The sequence below is a fragment of the Geotrypetes seraphini genome, chromosome 7, assembly GCF_902459505.1.
Source record: "Geotrypetes seraphini chromosome 7, aGeoSer1.1, whole genome shotgun sequence".
Lineage (NCBI taxonomy): Eukaryota > Metazoa > Chordata > Amphibia > Gymnophiona > Dermophiidae > Geotrypetes > Geotrypetes seraphini.
Window position 1 is genome coordinate 105,790,687 of NC_047090.1, and position 24,029 is coordinate 105,814,715.

A 24,029-nucleotide genomic window follows, 5' to 3' on the forward strand; every position below is an offset into this window, starting at 1 on the left:
TAATTGGGGTTTTTTCGCCGGTTCATAGGTGTAAAAAGGTTGAAGAACACTGCTCTAGAATATCTTGAACAGGTTGAGAAAACTGAAGAGGAGTTATGTTGAGAGGTACCAAGCTGGCAAGTGCAGAGACTGCAGATTGGGATGAAGTAGAGATCTTGGACTCTGTAAGCAGAGACGGAAAAACTGGTAGAAGGTATTGCTCCCTGCTGCCGAGTTGAAGTAGAAGGGAGTACCAAGGTTGCCTGGGCCACCGAGGGGCTATGAGAATCATGGTGCATGATCATTCTTGAGCTTGACAAGAGTCTTGAGAATGAGGGAAATGCATACAGGAAGAGATTCGTCCATTTCAACAGAATCGCATCTGCCTCGAGGCGATGAGGAGAGTACTACTCTGTTAGTACTACCCAATCTGTAAGTTTTTAATTATTGTAAACCGCATAGAACTTCACGGTCCTGCGGTATATAAACTGTAATTATTATTATTATATCCTGAAGCAGAACTGAGGCAGATTGTGGTTGTGGGGCGATGCAAAGAGATCTATCTAAGGAGTTCCCCACTGAGAAAAAATGTGATGAAGAGGCGAGGAATTGAGTGTCCATTCATGAGGCTGCAAAAGACGACTCAACTTGTCCACCAGATAGTTTTTCTCTCCTTGAATGTAGACAGCTTTGAGGAAGGTGTTGTGAAGGATAACCCAGTCCCAAACCTTTAGAGCTTCTTGGCAAAGAGGGAGAGATCCTGTTCCTCCCTGTTTGTTGACATAGTACATAGCTACTTGGTTGTCCGTCTGAATATGGACTACCTGGTCGTGAAGTTGATGTTGAAAGCTTTGAGAGCATTGAAGATCGCTCTGAGTTCCAACAGATTGATAACACCGACGATCCGTGCTGGACCAGTGGCCCTGAGTACGGAGACCGTCGAGATGAGCTCCCCAAGCGTAGGTCGAGGAATCTGTCATGAGTAACTTCTGAAACAGTAAACCTCTGGAGAGATTGGAAGAGAGCATCCACCAGTGGAGAGACTGTCTCAATGAAGGAGTGAGTGTGATATGTCGAGAAAGTGGTTCGCAAGCCTGCGTCCCCTGAGATGTCAGGGTCCACTGAGGAATTCTGAGGTGAAGTCTGGCAAAAGGAGTCATGTGAACGGTCGAGGCCATGTGACCAAGTAGTACCATCATGTGTCTCGCTGAGAGTGAAGAAAGGGAAGACACTTTGTGACACAGTTGAAGAAGAGCATCCAGACGCTGCTGAGGAAGGAATGCTCCGAGCTAGATAGTGTCCAGGATAGCTTCAATGAACTGTAGATTCTGAGAGGGCTGAAGGTGGGATTTTGGAAAGTTGATTTTGAATCCCAAGCTTTGTAGAAACCACATAGTCCGTTGGGTCGCTACAATAACCCCCTGAGATGTAGAATCTTTGATGAGCCAGTCGTCCAGGTAGGGGGAATACCTGAAGACCATGGTTCCTTAGGGACGCTACTACCACCACTAGGCACTTGGTGAACAGTCTGGGAGATGATGCCAGACCGAAGGGTAGCACTCTGTATTGAAAATGCAGATTCCCCACCTGAAATCTGAGGTACTGACGGGAGGCTGGATGAATGGGGATGCAAGTGTAAGCCTGCTTGAGATCTAGAAAGCATAACCAAAAGGGGATAAAGGGATGCCAGGGATAACATGCAAAATTTTTCTTTGACCAAAAATTTGTTGAGAGCCCTGAGATCCGCGGTGAAGAGAAGGCACGAAGTGAACTAAGTTAAGCGCAGATAGTCAAAGACGGACTTCTCGGCTCTGCAGAAAACTGAGAACTGAGGAGACGTGCCCTGTGCTGGGCGGGAAGATACTCGAGCATGCGCGGTGCGGCAGACTCGAAACTTTGAGGTTTTCTACAAGCAAGTCCGCTTGCGAGGCTGTCCACATCCGGGCTCCGTGAATGACGTCACCCACATGTGAGAATAGGCTGCCTACTTGTCCTGGGATAAAGCTCAGTTACTTACCGTAACAGGTGTTATCCAGGGACAGCAGGCAGATATTCTTGACTGATGGGTGACGGCACCGACGGAGCCCCGGTACGGACAATTTTAGAGTGATTGCACTCTAAGAACTTTAGAAAGTTCTAGCTAGGCCGCACCGCGCGTGCCTTCCCACCCAACAGAGGCGCGCGGTCCCCAGTTAGGATAAGCCAGCTAAGAAGCCAACCCGGGGAGGTGGGTGGGACGCAAGAATATCTGCCTGCTGTCCCTGGATAACACCTGTTACGGTAAGTAACTGTGCTTTATCCCAGGACAAGCAGGCAGCATATTCTTGACTGATGGGTGACCTCCAAGCTAACAAAAAGAGGGATGGAGGGAAGGTTGGCCATTAGGAAAACAAATTTTGTAAAACAGATTGGCCGAAGTGTCCATCCCGTCTGGAGAATGCATCCAGACAATAGTGAGATGTAAAAGTATGAACTGAGGACCAAGTAGCAGCCTTGCAGATTTCCTCAATAGGAGTGGAACGGAGGAAAGCTACAGACGCTGCCATAGCTTTAATCCTGTGGCCCGTGACAGAACCTTCCAGTGTCAGGCCCGACTGAGCATAACAGAATGAAACGCAAGCAGCAAGCCAATTGGACAGAGTGCGTTTAGATACAGGATGACCCAACTTGTTAGGATCAAAGGACAAAAACAGTTGAGGAGATGATCTGTGAGGTTTGGTGCGATCAAGATAGTAAGCCAGAGCACGTTTACAATCCAAGGTATGCAAAGCCTGTTCACCTGGATTAGAATGAGGCTTTGGGAAAAAATCAGGTAGAACGATGGATTGGTTAAGGTGAAACTCAGACACAACCTTAGGAAGGAATTTTGGATGTGTACGAAGGACAACCTTATGGTGAAAAACAGTGAAAGGTGGATCAGCCACCAGTGCATGGAGCTCACTGACCCTCCTGGCAGAAGTGAGAGCTATCAAAAAGACCACTTTCCAAGTTAGAAATTTAAAATGCGTTGTGGCCAAGGGCTCGAAAGGAGGCTTCATTAACGCAGAAAGAACCACATTAAGATCCCATACAACAGGAGGGGCCTTAAGAGGTGGCTTCACATTGAAAAGGCCCTTCATGAACCTTGAAACTAAGGGATGAGCTGAGAGGGGTTTTCCATGAATCGGCTCATGAAAAGCTGTAATAGCACTCAGGTGAACTCTTATCGAAGAGGATTTAAGACCAGAGTCAGATAATGACAAAAGGTAGTCCAACACCAGTCCCACTGCTGTAGATATGGGATTATGGTGATGTAACAGGCACCAGGAGGAAAACCGAGACCACTTTTGTTGGTAACATTGAAGAGTGGCCGGTTTCCTGGAGGCATCAATAATGGAACGGACAGGCTGAGAAAGGAGAGCGTGAGCCGAAGTCAGCCCGAGAGATACCAAGCTGTCAGGTGCAGAGACTGTAAGCTGGGATGAAGTAGCGTTTGCTGATGCTGTGTAAGTAGTGAAGGAAACAGTGGAAGAGGTATTGGTTCCCTGGAACTGAGTTGAAGCAGAAGGGGGAACCAATGCTGTCTTGGCCACCGTGGAGCGATGAGAATCATGGTGGCTTGTTCCCTCTTGAGCTTGAATAGTGTGCGCAGCATGAGCGGAAGAGGAGGGAATGCATAAAGGAAGAGATTGGTCCAATCCAGGAGAAATGCATCTGGTTCCAGACGGTGAGGAGAGTAAAGTCTGGAGCAAAACAGGGGCAGTTGATGGTTGTGGGGAGCTGCAAAAAGATCCACTTGAGGTGTGCCCCATTGAGAGAAAATGGACTGGAGAGTCGAAGGGTCGAGAGTCCATTCGTGAGGTTGAAGAATTCTGCTGAGATTGTCTGCTAGGCAATTCTGTTCCCCTTGAATGTAGACTGCCTTCAGGAATAGGTGACGCGCAGTCACCCAGGTCCAAATCCTTTGAGCTTCCTGACACAAGGGACGGGATCCCGTCCCTCCCTGTTTGTTGATGTAGTACATTGCAACTTGGTTGTCTGTGCAAATGAGAAGTACCTGAGGAAAAAGAAGATGTTGAAAAGCTTTGAGGGCGTAAAACATCGCTATGAGTTCCAGGAAGTTGATATGGTGTTTCTTTTCCTGAGTGGACCAAAACCCCTGAGTTTGGAACTCGTTCAAGTGAGCTCCCCATGCATAGGGGGAGGAATCCGTGGTGATGACCAGTTGATGAGGAGGTAGATGGAACAGCAGACCTCTGGATAGATTTGAGGATGTCAACCACCAAAGAAGCGACTGTCGAAGAGACGAGGTCACAGATATGAGTTGTGAAACAGGATCCGTCGCTTGGGACCACTGGGTCGCTAAGGTCCATTGAGGAGTACGCAGGTGGAGACGTGCGAAGGGTGTGACATGTACTGTGGAGGCCATGTGTCCCAAGAGCACCATCATGTGATTTGCAGAGATGGAAGTTTGCTGGAACACCTGCTGACAGAGATGAAGGATGGTGTGAAGGCGGTTTGGAGGAAGAAACGCCCTCATCCGAATAGTATCCAGAATGGCTCCAATGAATTGAAGTCGCTGAGTTGGAATGAGGTGCGACTTGGGTAGATTGATTTCGAACCCCAACAGTCGAAGGAAGTGAATGGTCTGATTGGTGGCTATGTGAATGGCCTGAGGAGAAGGAGCCTTGATGAGCCAGTCGTCCAGATAAGGGAAGACTTGAAAGTTGTGGGAGCGGAGATAAGCTGCGACCACAATCAGACATTTGGTGAATACCCTGGGAGAGGAGGCTAGGCCGAAGGGTAACACCTTGTATTGGTAATGATGTTGGTTGACAAGGAAGCGAAGGTATTGTCTGGACATCAGATGAATTGGAATGTGAGTATACGCCTCCTTGAGATCGAGGGAACATAGCCAGTCTTCCTGAGAGAGAAGAGGGTATAGGGTGGCAAGAGATAACATCTTGAACTTCTCCTTGACCAGACATTTGTTGAGGTCTCTGAGATCTAATATTGGTCTGAGATCTCCGGTCTTTTTGGGTACGAGAAAGTACCGGGAATAAAATCCCAGTCCTTGCTGGTCTTGTGGAACTGGTTCGATGGCATTGAGAAGAAGGAGGGATTGAACCTCCTGAGCGAGGAGGAGGGACTGAGCCTTGTTGGAAGCAGACTCTTTTGGCAGACTTAATGGTGGAGGAGTCTGAAAGTGTAGGGAGTAGCCGTGGGCGATGATAGCAAGGACCCACTGGTCGGAGGTGATTGCTTCCCAGCGAGAAAGAAAAACCTGTAGTCGACCTCCTATGGGTTGAGGAAGAGGACATGATGGAGGAAGACTGGCAATGCCCTGGAGAAGAGAGTCAAAAGGGCTGTGTCGGCTTAGGTTGAGGAGCAGGCTTTACAGCAGGTTGTTGTTGCTGACGGGCCTGTTGCTGCTGTTGACGCTGTCTGTGAGGTTGAGGGGGATGAGGCTGAGCCGGTCGAGCAGAAAACCTCCTTTGGTATGAAGATTGTTGCCTGAATGGACGAGGAGGAGGAGGTTTCTTCTTGTTTTTCAACAAGGTGTCCCACCTAGTTTCATGGGCGGAGAGCTTTTGCATGGTGGTATCCATAGATTCCCCAAACAGCTCATCCCCTAGGCAAGGCGCATTGGCAAGCCGGTCCTGGTGATTTACATCCAGGTCTGAGACCCGTAGCCATGCCAATCTTCTCATTGCCACAGACATAGCAGTAGCCCGTGATGTCAATTCAAAAGTATCATAAATTGAACGGACCATAAACTTCCTGAGTTGCAGAAGACTAGAGGTACATTGCTGAAAAGCAGGAAGTTTATGGTCCGGGATATACTTCTGAAAAGAGGTCACTTGTTGAATGAGATGCTTCATGTAAAAAGAGAAATGGAATGTGTAATTACCTGAACGGTTGGCCAGCATCGCATTTTGGTAAAGGCGTTTGCCAAATTTATCCATGGCCTTTCCTTCTCTGCCAGGAGGGACAGAGGCATATACACTGGCTCCTGCAGATTTTTTTAAAGTTGACTCTACCAACAGAGATTCATGGGGAAGTTGGTGCTTGTCAAATCCTGGAATTGGAATAACTTTATACAGAGATTCCAGTTTTCTTGGGGCTCCTGGAATCATCAAAGGAGTTTCCAGATTCTTATAAAAAGTTTCCCTCAAGATGTCATGGAGGGGCAACTTTAAAAACTCTTTAGGAGGTTGGTCAAAATCCAAAGCATCCAGAAATGCCTTGGATTTTTTAGAGTCAGACTCCAATGGAATAGACAGAGAGTCTAACATCTCCTTTAAAAATTTGGTGAAGGAGGAGTGCTCTGGCTTAGCAGCAGGATCCTGCACCGATGGTTCATCCTCATCAGATGTGTAATCTTCCTCGGTACCGAGGGGATCATCTGAGTCGTCCCACAAGTCAGGGTCCCGTACCGATTGGAAATGGCCCTGGGACAATGGAGTAGATGTTTCAGTATGCTTAGTCTTGCGTACCGATTTACCTGAACGGGTGGAAACGGTACCTGGGGAATGTAGTACGGTACGGGGTTCAGAGAACGGTACCGGGTCAGAAACCATAGGAGTAGTACGCCGCTTCGGTTCCGCTGACAGAACAGGCATGGATAAAGATTTGTGCGGTGCCGAAACAGTCGATGTCAATAAAAGAGGCTGATCGACAGACGGCACCAAAGGCTCAGTCGGTACCGATACTGGAAGGTTCGGAGTCAACAGAGCCGGGAGCAAGTGTTGGAGTTGCTCCTTAAGCTGGACCTGGAGGATAGAGGCAATGCGCTCATCCAACGTTGGTCCCGATGGCACCGGTACCGGTTTTTTCTTGCTCGGTACCTTCGGTGTCGCTCAACGCTCGGGAGAAGTCGATGCCGATGACGAGGCAGTGACTTCGATGGGAGCGGAGCGCTTACGGGGCCGGCGCTCAGTCTGCAGGACTTGGCTCACTGCATGCTCGACTGGCGGGCCTAGAACAGTAGGGGAAGGCTTCTTAGCCGGCTTACCTACAGGAGTCGACACCGGCGATGTATCTTGCGGTGCCGAGGCAGTCGGAGTCGATTTGGAGGAAGTTGTAGACGTCGATACCGGTGCAACTTCCATAGCGGTACCGAAAAGGATCCGCTGCTGAATTTGACGATTTTTTAAAGTTCTTTTTTGTAAAGAACTACAGCGGGTGCAGGTTTCAGCCCTATGGTCCGGACCCAGACACTGGAGGCACCACTTGTGCGGGTCGGAGAGGGAGATAGGGCATGCACACCGCTGACACTTTTTGAAACCCGGTGACGGGGGCATGAAGGGAAAAACTGCTGTAGCAAAATCGAAGCCCGAGGCTTCGATGGTGCCAACAGGCCCCGCCGGGGCAGATCGATAAAAAATAAAAAAATAAAACTTTTTTTTTTTTTTTTACACAAACGGTAAATGAAAAAGAAAGAAACAAACTATGAAGAGAAAAATACGCGCGAGCGGGAAGGCAAGTGAAAAATAGAAAAATCTTCCAACAGCCGTTGGAAACACGCGTCTTCTTAGCTCCGCGGAATTAAGAAAACTGGGGACCGCGCGCCTCTGTCGGGCGGGAAGGCACTCGCGCACGCGCGGTGCGGCCTAGCTAGAACTTTCTAAAGTTCTTAGAGTGCAATCACTCTAAAATTGTCCGTACCGGGGCTCCGTCGGTGCCGTCACCCATCAGTCAAGAATATGCTGCCTGCTTGTCCTGGGATAACACCTGTTACAGTAAGTAACTGTGCTTTATCCTAGGCAACGAAATATTAGGTTCTTACCTCTGCTAATCTTCTTTCTTGTAAATCCACACTTTATTCCAGGACCAGTGGGTTTTATGCATCTCTGACCGCCAGGCACAGTAGAAAGTTTCAAATGATCGAAGCCATAACCCTCCCCTCTGTTAGCATATGCTGGAGCATGCTCAGTAGAATCCAGTCAGTCTTCAAGCAGCCAGGAACATCTACAGAAATAATCAACAAGAGAGAAGGAAATGGGGAACTCCCCGCCAAATAATTAATTCTGCTCACAATAATATATGCAAAACAGCAACAATTAAAACTGAACTACAAAACAATGCTATAGGTAGCCCCAGCCTGCACTGTCAGAAGGGGGCACTAACCCAAGGACCCCCCAAATATAGCGCTACATCTAGGCAGATGGTACTCTTTTTAAAGGCTGATCCGAAACATAAATCCTTAGATCAGACATACATAGGGCGGGTTCCCAGAATAAAATGTGGATTTACAAGAAAGAAGATTAGCAGAGGTAAGAACCTAATCTTTTGTTCTTGTACAATCCTACTTTATTCCGGGACCAGTGGGACACAACAGAGCAGTCCTGAAAATTCATGGTGGAACTGACGAGCTCTCTGCCAACACCGAAGCACCAAAAGCGGCATCCCACTTAGCCACTACACCAACCCTGTAAAACCTGGAGAAAGTATACAGAGTACCATGTAGTAGCCCTGCAAATCTCATCTGGAGGCACAACCAATGACTCAGCCCAGGAGGAAGAGACTCCCCTGGCAGAATGAGCCCGCACCCCAAGGGGGAAAGGGGCTTCTTTCCTACCATTACATAAGCTGCAGAAACGGTCGCTCAAATCTACCTCAAAATGGAAGCCCCAAAGGCAGGCTAGCCCTTGGGGTTAAGACCCGCCAGACAAATAGGTGATCTGAGATCCGAAACTCATTGGTTACCTCCAAATACTGCAGCAAATACTGTCCAGATGGCCCCTGCAGATGCTCATGAGCTCCTTTCTGGGGTTATGCAGAAGTGCCATGACTGTGCTTTGCTGGGGGATGCACTTCTGTTACTCCCCAGCTCAAAACTGGACTTTTTTCCCTGGCCCTCACACCATCTGGGTACTAAGACTGCCCCCCTCCCCAAGACACCAGAGGAAGCTTAGCCAGTGGCTTCCACGCCCCCCCCTCCAATGCACTGCACTGTGTATGAGAGACAGATATCCTCAGTTGGCCATCTCCAATCTGGCATGAATCCAAGGTATCGTGGACTGAGGAGTTCATCACACCTGTTTTAAACACAATTGAGGTGTTTTGAGGCAGATAGAGGTTTTTATTTTCAAATCAGGAAATCCAAGAAAGCCACCGCTGAAGCAATTTTAGTGCCAAAAATGACCTGTGGAAGCTACACTGGGGTCCAAAAACTAGCAATTTGGGGATTTTAGGGGTGGGGCAACCTAACCCCTGAACCCCCCCAAAATTCCAATTTTAAAATATCACCTCCCCCAACCGATTTTGTTATACAGGCTGTCAGTCTGTTACTGTGCCATGCTGTGTGCTGGGAGCTGCATTATGCTGAAGCTGCAGACAGCTTACAGAGAAAAACTTCTGCCTCAAGCCTAGAATCCAGATTGCCTCTTGAAACTAACAAACCGGCCAGAGACTTCAACCCCCATCTTAGCTCATGTAAGCAAAACGGGAAGAGGAAAGCAGTCAGCCCCGATCCTGGAAAAACCACCATGGAACCACAGCCTACGCTCAAGCCCACTGCAGATGAATCTTGAGACAGCCTTGCTCCCAAGGGATCATCCCTGAGCCTTTGAACTTTAGTGCAGGCTGTCCAAGTAACAGACTCCTGAACTCAGAGTCTGCGCTCTCCTGCAGCCAGAGATGCCCCAAGATTGGGATCCTCTGCAGCACCATAAAGCCTCACGACCAGTTAGCAAAAACTAAATTTAATTTAAAATAAACATAAGCAGAAAAGACCAACTCCTATCATCTCGCTTGTTGAGAGACAACTGATGAATTGGAGAACAGCCCAGAGGGATGGGAGGCAAAGCAAAAGAATTCTAATGAGGCTCTCTACAAGAATTCTCACAAGAAGAGATTGACTACTCACAATTTCAGGAATAAAGCATCTGTCGCACTAGAAACCTGGTTTTTCAGTTTCAGCTAAAACCAATCTGCAGCTGAAATTCACCACATAGTTTTGGCCAAAGCAGAGGTGGGCACAATGCTCAACCCCATTCCCCGACCAAAAGCACCACCCTCACAGATGGTAGGGAACAGATTTGTCCACCTATGGTCCACAAGCCTGTCCACCTAGTGCTTTTTTATGACCTTTAGAATTTTGGTCATTCTTGTGGTCTTTACAGTGGGATTCTTGCTTCCTTGCCACAACTCAGCTCTGTAAGATATGAAAACGAATAAAGATTTTTAAAAAAACCAAAACCAAAACTCAGCTCTGTAAGCATGAGACATGTTCAGGGTGGATAAAAATCAATGATTTTTATAAACAAAAATAAGAAAAAAAATTAATTTTTTTAAAATGAAATTTTTTTGAGGAGAAAATCTATCCAAAGATAGTTTTCTATCTAAAATACATTATAGTCCAAAAGTTATTCAACAGGAAATAAGGATTTATTTTTAGGTGTGTAGCATGAGGCTGTATATTCATGCAACGTTTAAATATTTTTCTTAAATTCCATTAACCCATTGATAATGTTACAGGCATAATTTAAATCAAGTCTTTCTGATTAGTGGGGACTGTGTAGCACAGTGGTTAGAGCTACAACCTCAGCACTCTGAGGTTGTGGGGTCAAATCCCTCACTACTCCTTGTGACCCTGGGCAAGTCATTAAATACCCGCATTGCCCCCAGGTACACTAGCTAAGACTTTAAGCCCGCCAGGATAGATAAGGAAATACGATAAAACTAGATGTTTTAGCCCGTTACATTAACGGGTGCTAGAGACTCCTCTTCCTGTATAAAGTTCTTTTTTTTCCCCCACGTTGTAGGTTCCTCCCCCTCCCTTTCCGTCCCACCTTTCGCTTTCTCAACCCCCTTGCATTTCCCTTTGCACGGTCTCCCTCATGCTGTGATCTTGCTTCATCCACTCCTTCTCCTGCGCAGGCCACCGGAGCAGAGAGGACGGGGCAGAGGGGGCTGCCGGCAGGGGCCGGTGGAGAGGAGCTAGGTGGCTTGAGGAGCAGCAGCCACCACCGATCGCAGCCTCCTCGTAAGCTGCTTGCAAGCACGGGCGCTAGAAAGACATGCAGGGATTTGTGAGGTTGCAGCCGGAGAGCAGCGAGATGTAATGCTTCCCCGCGCTGTCCCATCTTTGCCTACCTGGCTTTGCTTTTTTTTTTCTTTTAGTTTTCTTCGCCGATCCTATTCTTTCGTGCATTGTGGATGGCATGGTTTGGAGACGGTGTCTTCAGTGAGTGAGGGGGAGCCATGCCGGGCGTGAAGTGTAAGGGAGCCAACAAGACCGCAGCGACCGTTGTATGCGCGCATGCACACTCCTGCCGGCCACAGACCTACAGATCACGCAGGTAAAGAGTGCGCATGCGCGCTTACCGTTTTATTATAGTAGATACCTGAGTGTAAACCACTTAGGTTAAACTAAACTAAACCTTAAGTTTATATACTGCATCATCTCCACGGATGTGGAGCTCGGCACGGTTTACTTAAAATATAGGAAGAGAAGGAAAAAAAAGGTTTACATGAACTTATATATAGAAGAGAAGAGTAAGGGGGGATAGAATTACATTTTAATGAAAAGCCAGGTTTTCAGTTGCTTGCGGAATAATTGGAGGGAGCCCAGGTTCCGCAGCGGGGTAGTAAGGTAATTCCAAAGACCTGTGATTCTGAAGAGAAGGGATTTTCCCAGTTTGCCTGCATAGCGAATACCGTGTAGAAAGGGGAAGGATAGTTTATACCTTTGGGCAGGTCTGGTAGATTCAGGACTCGAGGAATTATAAGATAGGGGGATTAAGGGAGGAAGGATGTTGTGAATGATCTTAAAAGCCAGGCAGGAGCATTTGAAATGGATTCTGGAAATCACTGGGAGCCAGTGAAGTTTGGCTAGGAGTGGGGAGACATGGTCAGACTTGCGTTTTGCAAAGATCAACTTGGCTGCAGTATTCTGGATTAGCTGGAGTCTTTGAAGACTTTTTTTTGATAGGCTTAAGTAGATGGCATTGCAGTAGTCTAGTTTGGAGAGGATGATGGATTGGACAAGGACGACAAAATGTTGTTGGCGAAAATAAGATCCTACTTTCCTCAGCATGTGGAGGCTGAAAAAGCATGATTTAGCCAAGGAGTTGAGGTAGTCATTGAGGGAGAGAGAAGAATCAATAATGATGCCAAGGAATATATAAATAAAATAAACTAAAACCTTGTTTTATGAGAATAATTTGTTCCAGAAACCTGCTTGTAATCCAAAACATTCATATATCAAAGAGAATTTCCCCATAAGAAATAATGGGAACTCAGATGATTTGTTCCACAACCCAAAACTTTAATACAAAATACTATACTGTATAAACTAAAAATATATTAACCTGCACATTAGTTTTGAAAAGAATCGTGGCTGGTGTGAGGAGACGAGAGAGAGGATAAGGCTTATTGTGTAGCACGACTTTCACTATGACACGACACACGTATTGCAAGATCTTGCTCATTTAGAACAGTCACTACACTCCTGCAATGTCAGAGAGAGAACAACCATCAGCTCAGGGCAAGACTTGTGGACCTAACTGCACGTTGCTGGCCCTTCTCTTCCTTTCCTGGGGTAGCGAACAGGTAAGAGGGCCTGAGCAGCACCGGTGGCGGGGGGGGGGAGAGGGGGGGACTGGCAGCAGGGGGGCGGGGCCACGAGTAACAGCAGAACGCCGGGGGGGCGGGGGGTGGAGGTGTATTTGCTCCATAAGAAGCACCCCCTTTTTGGGGGTAGAAAAAGTGCGTCTTAAGGAGCAAAAAATACGGTAAATCAAATCTACCTTGATCATGTGGAAGTTCAGTTTGATCTCAATTTCAAGCTTCATTAGAGTTGAAACTGAAACCAGGTGACTCAAGTTTTCAGAAAGCCAAGCCATAAGCAAGAAACCCATTGTTTCTTCTACAGCTAAAGCCAGGTGAGGGAAAAGAATTGAATGAAGGCTTTAAGACTTTGCCCCCCAAGAAAAAGGTGGAGTAAGCCTAGTCTAGGATATTAGATACTCGGGCTGAGTCTGGAAAAACACTACAAAACAGAACTCCCTAGGGCCTTCTAGATTGATACAGTTTCAACTACTCTGTCATCTCAACCATGTATGTCTATGCTCACCTAAAAAGCAGCAAAAGCCCAAACTACCGTGTTTCCCGGAAAATAAGACACTGTCTTATATTAATTTTGGGCCCGAAAAGGTAATTCTTTTTTTTTTCATGTACAATGATCATCTCTCCCTTCCTCTCCTCCACCCCAATTCTTCCTTTTTTCCTTTCTCTTTACACATGTGCAGCATCTTTCCTCCCCTCTCACTCATCCCCTTGTGCAGTATCTTTCTATCCCTCCCTCCCATCCCCCTGTGCAGAAACCTTGCAGCGTCTATCCCTCCCCTTGTGCAGCAGAACCCTTGCAGCTTCTATCCCTCCCCTTGTGCAGAACCCTTGCAGTTTCTATCACTCCCTTCCTCCTAACCCTTGTGCAGCAGAACCCTTGAAGCTTCTATCCCTCCCTTCCTACCCCTTGTACAGAACCCTTGAAGCTTCTATCCCTCCCTTCCTCCTATCCCCCTGTGCAGCATCTTTCTATCTCTCCCATCCCTCCCCCCACGCCCCCTGACCCTTTCATCTCTACCTCCCTCCCATCCAAACCCCGACCGCAAGACCAAAATACCTGGCAACAAACGACAGTGTCAGCAGCACAGGCTGCATTGCGGCCTTCTCATGCCCGGGCGTTCCTCTGCCGTATCACTGATGATGTCGTCAACAACGCGGCACGAAATGCCCAGGCGTGAGAAGACCGCGATGCAGCCTGTGCTGCCGTTTGTTACCAGGTCTCGCAGTCAGGGTTCGGAGGGAATTATGGAAGGGTCAACAGGAGACGGGGAAGGGGGGGGAGTGCTACTGCCAGCAACTAGGGCTTATATTAAAACCTACCCCGAAAATCATGCTAGGGCTTATATTCAGGGTAGGTCTTATTTTCGGGGAAAACGGTATGTTTTGTTTGTTTAATCCTGGGACGGTAAATCTCCACTCAAAGACCACAACCCAGCTGAGTTTTCAGGATTTCCCAAATGAAGATGCATGAGTTTGATAAACAATGGAGGCAATGTATACAAATATATTTCATGCCTCTTCATTGAGGAAATCTTGAAAACCTGAATAGATTGTGGCCCTTAAGGACCATGGTTTATCACCCCAAATTAATCTATAGGAGAAAGAGATTCTTAATGAAATTGTATCACATTGACTGCTTCCTTCTCATTAGTAAGCCTGTTAATGTGTTAGAAATAGTCTTCACATAAAAACAACTACAAAACCAAAAGGTTACAAAATTAGACATTGTGAAAAACAAGTTTATGAAGTAGAAGAGCATACTGTAACTATAATTGCTCTATTAATCATTTTTTTATCCTTGTTCCATAATTATTTAACTTCTATTACTATGAAAGACCAGCACCCCATTAAAAGATCCTAACCAAGACTTAACTGAAATTTTAAAAAAGGGGGTCTTTTGAACTAACCAGTTCTTCATGAAAATGTTACTTCATGAAGTTTTTTCAGGGTTTTTTTTTTATTTTAAGCATGAGTACTTGATTATTACTGACCCTTGTTTATCAGTATTTTCTTTGAATTGCTCTGATGTTTAAGTTTAGCATTCTTGTGTGTTCCCGAGTTCCCTTTTACAAAGCTACAGAAGCAATGCTGTCACGGTAAATGCACTGATGCCCATAGAACTGAATGGACTTCACTGCATTTACTGCATCGCTACTGCAGCCTTGCAAAAAGATTCTAAATGACTTACCGTTTCCTTGGGGGGAGGGGGGGTTAAGTATTATCTTCTATTTTCTAGAAAAATCTTCCTTTAAATTTAGTTTAGAAATAAAAAAAATAATTTGTTTTTTAAATGTCAAAGTCTTACCACAAACCCGAAACCATTTTTCAGATTGATCTCTTTTATACGTCCATAACCTTTGAAAAATTTTTCCACATCTCTTTCCCGAGCATGTGGACTCAGGCGCCCAATAAAAACCCGACAGCCACTCATTTCTTCTTATAAGATGAAACTGTTGAGCAGAATATTTAGTATTAGTATAGCAAATATTCAGTACTTTTGCGACTTACAACATTCCTGTGCAAATGATATTCAGTGACCTAAATCAACCCTTATTTAATGGTCACACTGGATCGCCTTGACAAAAGATAAAACATTTCTATATAATTTTTAATTCCTTATGGTTAGAAAAGTAACAGTGATACAGGTAAGGAACACACAAGCAGGCTGGAAAAATGAATGAAAAACAACTATACCTTTGTTTTTTAGTCTTGCAAGATAACATTGAGTCCCACAGGATCAGAATTACAAACCATCAATGCTTTTCCAACCTGCCTGAGTGCTCAGGTGCATCTACTGTCACCTGAATTACTTAACTTCTATAGATTACTCTGTCAAGACAGGTACAACTCTTGTTTTATTTTCTGCTCTTCAAAACGGCTGAGAATGTGACTGCAATTGCTGAAGCAAGGAGAACAGTAACCACTGAGGTTAGAATTCTAGCCTCTGGCCGCCTTTACTCTTTCTTCCCGGCCCCATATCTTGCACCTGGCAGCTTATGCAGAATTTTAGCTGCCTTGGTCACCTTTTCCTAGCCCTGTTCATCAACATAACAGGTCTAACAAATAGGTTTTAAAAACCAAGCTTACAATGCAAAGAATAAATCTAAATACTGATAAATTTCTTGCAACAGTTTGCTCAACTCTTGTTTCAAAGTAAGAGGCACTAAAGCACAGTTACTTACCGTAACAGGTGTTATCCAGGGACAGCAGGCAGATATTCTCTACATGTGGGTGACGTCATCCACAGAGCCCCGATCGGATACTCTCGCAAGCAAACTTACTTGAAGATCTTTAAGCTTGCGAGTGTACCGCGCATTCGTGTATGCCTTCCCGCCCGAGTTAGGGCGCGCGTCTCCTCAGCGTGTCCTCAGTTCAGATAGCTAGCAAAGAAGCCAACCCGGGGAGGTGGGTGGGTTGCGAGAATATCTGCCTGCTGTCCCTGGATAACACCTGTTACGGTAAGTAACTGTGCTTATCCCAGGACAAGCAGGCAGCAGCATATTCTCTACATGTGGGTGACCTCCAAGCTAACTATAAGGGGATGGAGGGAGAGTTGGCAAATTAGGAGAACAGGTTTTGTAAAACCGACCAGCCAAAGTGGCCATCACGCCTGGAGAAAGCATCTAGACTGTAGTGAGAGGTGAATGTAGGAACCGAGGACCAAGGACCAAGTGGCAACCTTACAGATTTCCTCAAAGGGAGTCGAGCGAAGGAAAGCAACAGATGCCACCATCCCTCTGACCTTGGGCCTGTGACTCGACCCGGCAGGGAGAGGCCAGCCAGAACGTAACAGAGAGAGATATAAGTGGCCAACCCGTTAGAAATGGTCCGCTTAGAAACAGAGCAACCCAAGCGAGCAGGATTGAAAGAGAGGAACAGCTGTGGAACAGAGCGACGGGGAGCGGTGCGCTTCAAGTAGAAGGCTAGTGCACACTCACAACCAAGAGAATGCAGAGCCACTTCTCCAGGGTGAGAAGGGGGCTTCGTAAAAAAACACAGGAAGAACCATGGATTGGTGGAGGGGAAACTCTGAAACAACCTTAGACAAGAATATAGGATGGGTACGGAGGACCACCTCATCATGATGGAAGACAGTGAAAGGTGGATCCGCTACCAGGGCTTGAAGCTCACTGACCCGACAGGCTGATGTGAGAGCAAAGGAAACACAACCTTCCAGGGAAGAAACTGCAAGTGAGCCCGCGCTAGCGGCTCGAACGGGGGTTACATGAAAGGAGCAATAACCACGTGAAAATCCCAAACCATCGGAGGAGGTTTAAGGGGCGGTTGAACGCGGAAAAGGCCTTACAGGAAGCGGGAAACCACAGGATGAACAGAGATAGGCTTCCCGTCAAGCGTCAGAAGAAAGCAGAAATCGCACTAAGGTGGACTCGAACCGAAGAGGACTTGAGTCCAGCGCCAGACAAGAGTAACAGATAATCCAGGACAGCAGATAAGGAGGCAGATAGCAGCTCCTGCTGCCGAGTAGCACACCAGGAAGAAAATGGGGTCCACGTCTGATGGGAATATTGTCTAGTAGACTCCTGCCGAGATGCCCCAGGACATCCAGCACAGTCTGGGAAAGCTGGCACGAAAGCATTAAGTCTCGAGGAACCAGGCTGTCAAGTGCAGAGACTGCAGGTTGGAATGAAGCAGGGAAACCCGACTCAGCGAAAGCAGAGAAGGAAAACAGGCAGAAGAAGAGGCTCCCTGGAACTGAGTTGTAACAGAAGGGAGAACCACGGCAGCCGGGGCCACCGAGGAGTTAACAGAATCAGGGTGGCCCGTGAGGACTGGAACCTGATGAGAGATTTCAGAATCAGAGGGAATGGAGGGAACGCATACAGAAAAAAGTACGTCCAATCCAGCAGAAAAGCATCCGCTTCGAGCCCGAGAGGGGTGTAAACCCTGGAGTAGAAGCGGGGTCACCTGTGATTGAGGGGGGGCGTGAATAGATCGACGTCTGGAATCCCTCAACGAGTAAACAATTGACGCAGGGTTACGGAGTGGAGGGACCAATCACGAGGCTGCAGAAGACGACTCAACCTGTCCGCCAGACAATTGTGCTGGCCTAGAACAAAGACCACCCGAAGGAACATATTGCGGCGAATGGCCCAAACCCAGAGCCGCAACGTCTCATGGCACAGGGACAGGGACCCCGTGCCCCCCTATATATAAGACATGGAGACCCGGTTTTCCGTGCGGATCAGCACCACCCGGCCGCGAAGCAGTTGGCAAAAAGCTTTCAGAGTGAGGAGAATTGCACGAAACTCCAGCAGATGGATGTGACAAAGGCGGTCTGCACTAGACCAAAGACCCTGAATGCGAAGACTGGCCAGACAAGCCCCCCCAAGCATAGGCTGCCGAGTCCGTCGTGAGGACCGTTCGCGGAGGAGGAGCATGAAACAGAAAACCTCTGGAAGAGAGCAGCCACCAACAGAGGGAGTTCTCCGACAAAGGAGACACGACAATGCGTCGAGAGAGAGAGTCTCGATTCAGATTCCAAGGGGTCTCAAGAGTCCACTGGGGAATGCGGAGGTGAAGTCCGGCAAAAGGAGTCACGTGAACCGTAGAGGCATGTGACCGAGGAGGACCATCAGAAGTCGAGCCGGGGCCACCTTCCGACATAAACGAACAAGGGCCTCCTACCGAGACCGAGACAAGAAGGAGCGCAGACGAATTGTGTCCAGGCCCGCTCCGATGAACCGCAGAGACTGGGATGGGCAGTGGTGAGACTTGGAGAAGTTCCCCTCGAAGCGAGATTCTGAAGGAGCAAAATGGCTTGAGTTGTCGCATGCAGAACCTCCCGATGAGAGGAAGCTTTGATAAACCAGTCGTCGAGGTAGGGAAACACCTGCAGGCCATGGAGACACAGGGCAGCAGCTACCACAACCAGGCAGTTAGTGAAAACCCTGGAGAGGCTGCCAGACCGAAGGGAAGAACACGATACCGGAGATGGAGATCCCCCACCCGGAATCTCAGAAACCGGCAGGAGGCAGGGTATATAGGAATGTGCGTGTACGTCTTTTTGAGGTCCAGTGAGCACAGCCACCTTCGTCCAAGAGAGGGCACAACGGTGGAAGGGTGAGCATACTGAACCGTTCCCGGACTAGAAACTTGTGCAGGGCACGGAGGTCCAGGATCAGAAGCAGATCCCCCATCTTCCTGGGCACCAGAAAATACCGGGAGTATAATCTCATACGCCACTGATCTGGAGGAACCTCATCGACCTCTCGGAGGCGAAGCAGGGCTCGAGCGTCCTGCAACAGAAGGGACAGTTGAGAATGGCCCGAAGGACACTCTCCGGGAGGCAGGTCTGGGAGTACGTGACTGAAGTGAAGGGAGTACCCTTCCCGGATGATGGAAAGCGCCCAACTGTCAGAGGTAAAGCTGTCCCACCATGCGTAAAAATGATGTGAGACGCCCCCCGAAGGGAGGGGAGAAGACTCCAGAAGGAGAGGAGCTCGGAGGCTCATACTGGAATAGTCAAAAAGACGGTCCAGGCTTCGCTGGAGTAGGCGGCTGGACCGTGGCTCAGCGCTGCTTCAACCGATGCGACTGCTTCAAAGGAGGCCGAGAGATTGCAGGAGTGGTATCCTGTGGGTACCTCCGGAGAGGGATTTTATACTGCCAGGCTGGATGGCCTTCGGCTTAAGGCGCACCAGAGAGGCGAAGGACCGTCCGCGTTCGGAGAGGCGCCGAGTGGCCGCCTCGATGGAAACATCAAATAGCGCAGTACCCATGCAAGGGAGATTGGCTAGACGATCCTGGAGATTCGGATCCATAGCCACACTGAGCCAAGCGAGATGACGCATGGCGATCACAAAAGCCGTGACCCTCAAGGATAACTAGAAGGCGGCATAGGCCGCCTGGAACATATAGAGCCAGTGCTGGGAAAGAGTCTCCTCTAGGAAATGAAACCCCTGACTACGAGAATCCGGCACGTCTGCCCGGAATGAGTGGAGGGCTTCCACACAGAACCGGAAAGAGGACGCGAAGATAAAGTTATAATAGAGGACACGGTTCGCCATCATTGAGAATTGATAAAGACAGCGACCAAACTGGTCCATTGGACAGCCTCCTCCTCCCCCCGCGGGGCGGCAGCGTACACCCTCGAGGGGTTGGACTTCTTCAAGGAAGACTCAACCACCAGGGAGTGGTGAGAAAGTTTAGAACCTTCAAATCCCTGACAGGATCCGGTAGACGTCGACGGCAAGGCACAAAGCACCAGGTGACGTCGAGGCACAGAGCCCCCGTCGATGTACAAAGCCCCAGTCGACATTGAGGCGCAAAGCCCCAGTCGACATTGAGGCGCAAAGCCCCAGTCGAGGCTTCACAAGGTGGCACCATACCAATGAAACTGGTAATGAAGGTGCAGCAGTGCGCTCCATAGAGGGCAACCTCAAGGATGAGTATTCCCATGAAAGGAGGCACGCTTCGAAGGTCTCATAGAGGCTGGCACGACTGCACTCGATGCCTGGAATGCCTGAGACTCAGCTGGCGGCGTTACGGAGGTAACGCATGAAGGAAGGAAAGAAGAGACTTACCCGAGGATGGAACCCTTGAGGCAAAGCAGACGGGACCAGAGGGATTAGATGAGGCCACCACTGGGGATCGATGCCACGGCAGCTCGATACCAAGGAAGGAAAAAGGCCCGGCCGCTCTACTCACACGTGGTGAACCCAGTGAGAGGCCAGGATAGAAAGGAAAACACAGCCGCAGCCAAACGAGGACTAGCAGCAGGGCCAAAGCCCAAGAAAGACCCTCTGGAGAAAAACAAGTGGGAACACAACAAAGTTTTAATTTTTTTTGTTTATTTTATTTTTAATAAAAGAGACGCCGTACAGCAACTTGAAGAAAATTAAAACAAAAGAAAGAAAACCACGGTACGAGAATGCAAGTAAGAAACGGCAGAGCTATAGAACAGGGCTTCTTGGCTCCATGGAAAAACAAGAACTGAGGACACACTGAGGAGACGCGTGCCTTAACTCGGGCGGGAAGGCACACGCGGTACACTTGCAAGCTTTTAGATCTTCAAGCAAGTTTGCTTGCGAGAGTATCCGATCGAGGCTCTGTGGATGACGTCACCCACATGAGAATATGCTGCCTGCTTGTCCTGGGATAAAATTGTATCAAGCATATCTAATATTTTTAAGAACCCAATTATTGGTTTATGTTGTGTCCATATACGATTTCAACAAGACTCTACTGTATGGAATGTCAGTGTTTTAGAAACATATTTATGATGAACATACATTAAGATTTCTAGGCTTTAAAAATACAACCATCTTTTCTCTCATAAACCAATACAAAAACAGCTTCCACATGCTTGACATTTCCTTTGGCTAACCTAACACTATATTTTGCTCATGTATGACTATAAATTCCTCTTCTAGAGTATGTATGTTGGATGTGGCAATACAAGAAAACTGGGATGCTGTTGAACAGATTTAATGTATGCAGAATGGAAAATTTTATTCCCGTTTTCTGTATTGCATTATACAGTAGTTATTGGCATTGCTTTGTAACCCATCCTCAGCCAAATGACTAGACATAAAAAAATAAATAAAAAGACTCCAATATGTAAACAAGAAAAGTAGCTCATTTTAGATATAAAATTCTGCTGAGCTCATATCTATAAAAAGAAGATAATAATTTCCTTTTTCATACATTAACTACATTAAAAGATATATTTCAGCAACCCTGTTCACTTTTTATTTTTACTTCAGCCTACCTTTCATCTATTTACAAAAATTTAGTGCAAGAGAAATGAATAGGAAGGCAGAGCAGTGTACAACACTTGCCATCTGAGCCCATACATTTTTTTGTTTTGACTGTTGCTGATGCTTTCAGTATGCGGGCACCACAGCACTAGCATGTTCAGTCCTCCTCTGGTGGGTCAATCTGCTCTCTCTAACATGTTCTCTTCCTATGAGGGCAAGACCTAAGAAAGTAACTGAACAAGATTGGTTCAGATACTTACTATATCACAAAGCAGCAGTCAAAAAGTGTGCCTTGCTTCTCAATTTTTCGTTGAATTCAGTTTAATATCAATATCTATTTCCCGCTTAACTGCTAAGTTCAAGCAGGATACAAGCAGCATAAAACCTATACATATAAAGGATTATCTATAAAAGCATCATAATTTACAACACATCACAACAGTTGAGTTTGTTGTTGCTGAGAGAGGGGAATCTCCTGCCCAGGGCAGAAAATGGGGAAAAAATAGCCTCCTTGAAGGAGGAAAGAGACATTCACAAACGGTTGGGTAGGGGCAAAGGAAGAAGAATGACACGTTATAAAATGTTGGGAAGCAGTACACATTGTGGAGATGAAGGGGAGAAGGACTAGGAGGAGAGAGCCACTAATCCAAGCCACAGGGCTAACCCGGATCCAGCAACCAATCCCACCAAGAGGGCTGTATCCACCCAGATCCAGCACCCAATCAGTCCTACAGGGCTAGATCCACTTGAATCCAGCTATCAATCCCACCAGAAAAGCAGTCGTGTATCCTGATCCAGCACGTGGAGGGGGAGGGGTACAGGACTTATCAGAGATGGATAGAACGTTAGTGCAGGGGCTCACCGCATACCGAAAGCAGCAGCAACAGTCAAAGTAGTACAGCACTCCATTTAAGGCAGTACCGAGAGAATCTGGGCGAGCAGGATGACCCGTGGGATGCGACTTTCACCTTTTCCCCTACTTTATTTAATAAAAATGTACTGTATATTGTGCATATCCCAGATTTTTAGGTGGCTCGTGAAGGTAATATGTGACCTTATAAACAGCGCAATCGCCACCACACTAATAACAAACAATCCGTATTACTGAAATCACGGCAGAGAACCATGTAAATAGGTTAGACAATTATGTAAATCCATTCAGAGGAAACAAATTTCTTAAAATTTTAATTGGGGTGTTAACTCATCGGAAATAGTCGGGTTGTTTGCTCAATATTGATGGTGCTCAAGCACCCACAACACCGGCTCCTAATAATCCATTTGTTTTTTTTTTTTCATGCATCCATTACTATATCCCATTTCTGGTTTCAAAAACGACAGTAACGTACACTTATAACAGTAGAAGTGCCAATTCATAGAAAATAAAATATTCCAAGCGTTAACAGTAAACCAGATTGCCAACAGGAAAACAAACATTTAAACTGGAAATTTTTAATCCGCGTAGCAAAAAATAACGAAGGTTAGTGATGCTTTAAAGTAAAAAAAAAAAAAACATGAACAACCACCCAATTTACTAAGGCCTAGATTTTCCAGCACAAAACAGCAATATGTCAGAACTGAGATGTTTCCTCCAAACAAAACCACGAGCACAATTCTTAACTCCGGGAAACCTCTTGCCAGGACCAAAGCGGCGGCGCCAACGAAAACGTGCTGGTCCGCCTTCTCCGGTTTCTCTCGAAAGCGGAAACGCGAAGGTGAAAACATACACGAAGTACATCTTCTCTCTCCCCCCCCCCCCTTTTTAAATTTTATTTTAACTAACACCGGCAGTAATTTATCTCCCATCAAGTTTGAAGAAAACCCACCGTTTACAGGTTCTTCCTGGGCCTACCGAGCACCCCTTTTCCCAAAGCCAAATCCAAACTCGGCCGGAAACCCCGGACGCTGCACTCCCACGCGAACATGTCTCCTCAGTCAAACTCCGTGCAACCAGCTTTCATCAAATTAAAGCGTGGGGGGGAGGGGGGGCTCGTGGGCTTACCGAAAACACTATTTTTTTAAAATGGGGTTTTTGTTTTTGTTACAAAAGGACCAAGGGAGCCGAGGCCCTCCACATATAACTGCAGAGTCACAACCGTCGTTTTGGTCGCAGCGGGTGTAGCCTTTAAAAAATGGAGTAAGCTGCTGCTCCCCCCCTCCCCTCGAAGCCGCGTGCCCTCTAAGCCAACAACTTACCCGCTTTAAGACAGAAAAGATGATATTTACTTCACCAACTACCGCCGTGAGCTTCTACACCGTAAAAACACCTCAGGCTCGTTGGAGAAGGAGGAGGGCGCAGGCCTGAGTACCCGTAGCTCCGCCTTTGCTGGATGTGACGTCTTGGGAAACGAGCCCGTCCAACCTGTCGTTACTTAGTAACAACGGAAATGTGATCTTTTCTGTATTTTCATATGCATAATTTTAGTTTTGTGTTGTTTTCTAGTGAATGCTATTGTTAGTTACAAAAATAAATGCGATATAAAAGGGGTGTTTTTTTCAATTCACGAACAACTTATTGTGAAGTAGGCGGCTTTGTAGAGTTTTCACTGCATTCTAGTAGCTGAGGATTACCTGTTCTTACCTAAGCACCGGCTAAGCTCTTTGGGTAGGGTACGCTGACCAGGATTTGCAAAACAGTTCTTGCTTTCAAATATATTTACAGTTTACACTCGAATATAAGTCAATAGGCATATAAGTCTAGACTCCCATCCCCCCCCCCAAAAAAAAAAAAGGGAGGAAAAATGGTTGACTCAAATATGACTGCTCTTAATTTTCAAC

The 24,029-nt window shown here is 47.0% G+C and overlaps 1 protein-coding gene across 3 annotated transcripts in view; it reads right to left on the reverse strand.

Annotated features, from left to right (window-relative positions):
- The window catches only part of LOC117364326 (serine/arginine-rich splicing factor 5-like), a 142,527-nt gene extending 118,922 nt beyond the window's left edge, over positions 1–23,605 (reverse strand). For 2 of the 3 annotated variants that reach the window (XM_033953426.1, XM_033953424.1), the window contains exons 1-2: positions 23,448–23,605; positions 14,840–14,984 (exon numbers count right to left, since the gene is read on the reverse strand). In XM_033953426.1, coding sequence (XP_033809317.1) covers positions 14,840–14,965 — 126 coding nt within the window. In that variant the 5' untranslated portion in view covers positions 14,966–14,984; positions 23,448–23,605. Of the gene's footprint in view, positions 1–14,839; positions 14,985–23,077; positions 23,212–23,447 lie in introns of those variants that run through there. The other variant, XM_033953425.1, reaches the window with a different exon arrangement.
- Between the last annotated feature and the right edge of the window lie 424 nt (positions 23,606–24,029).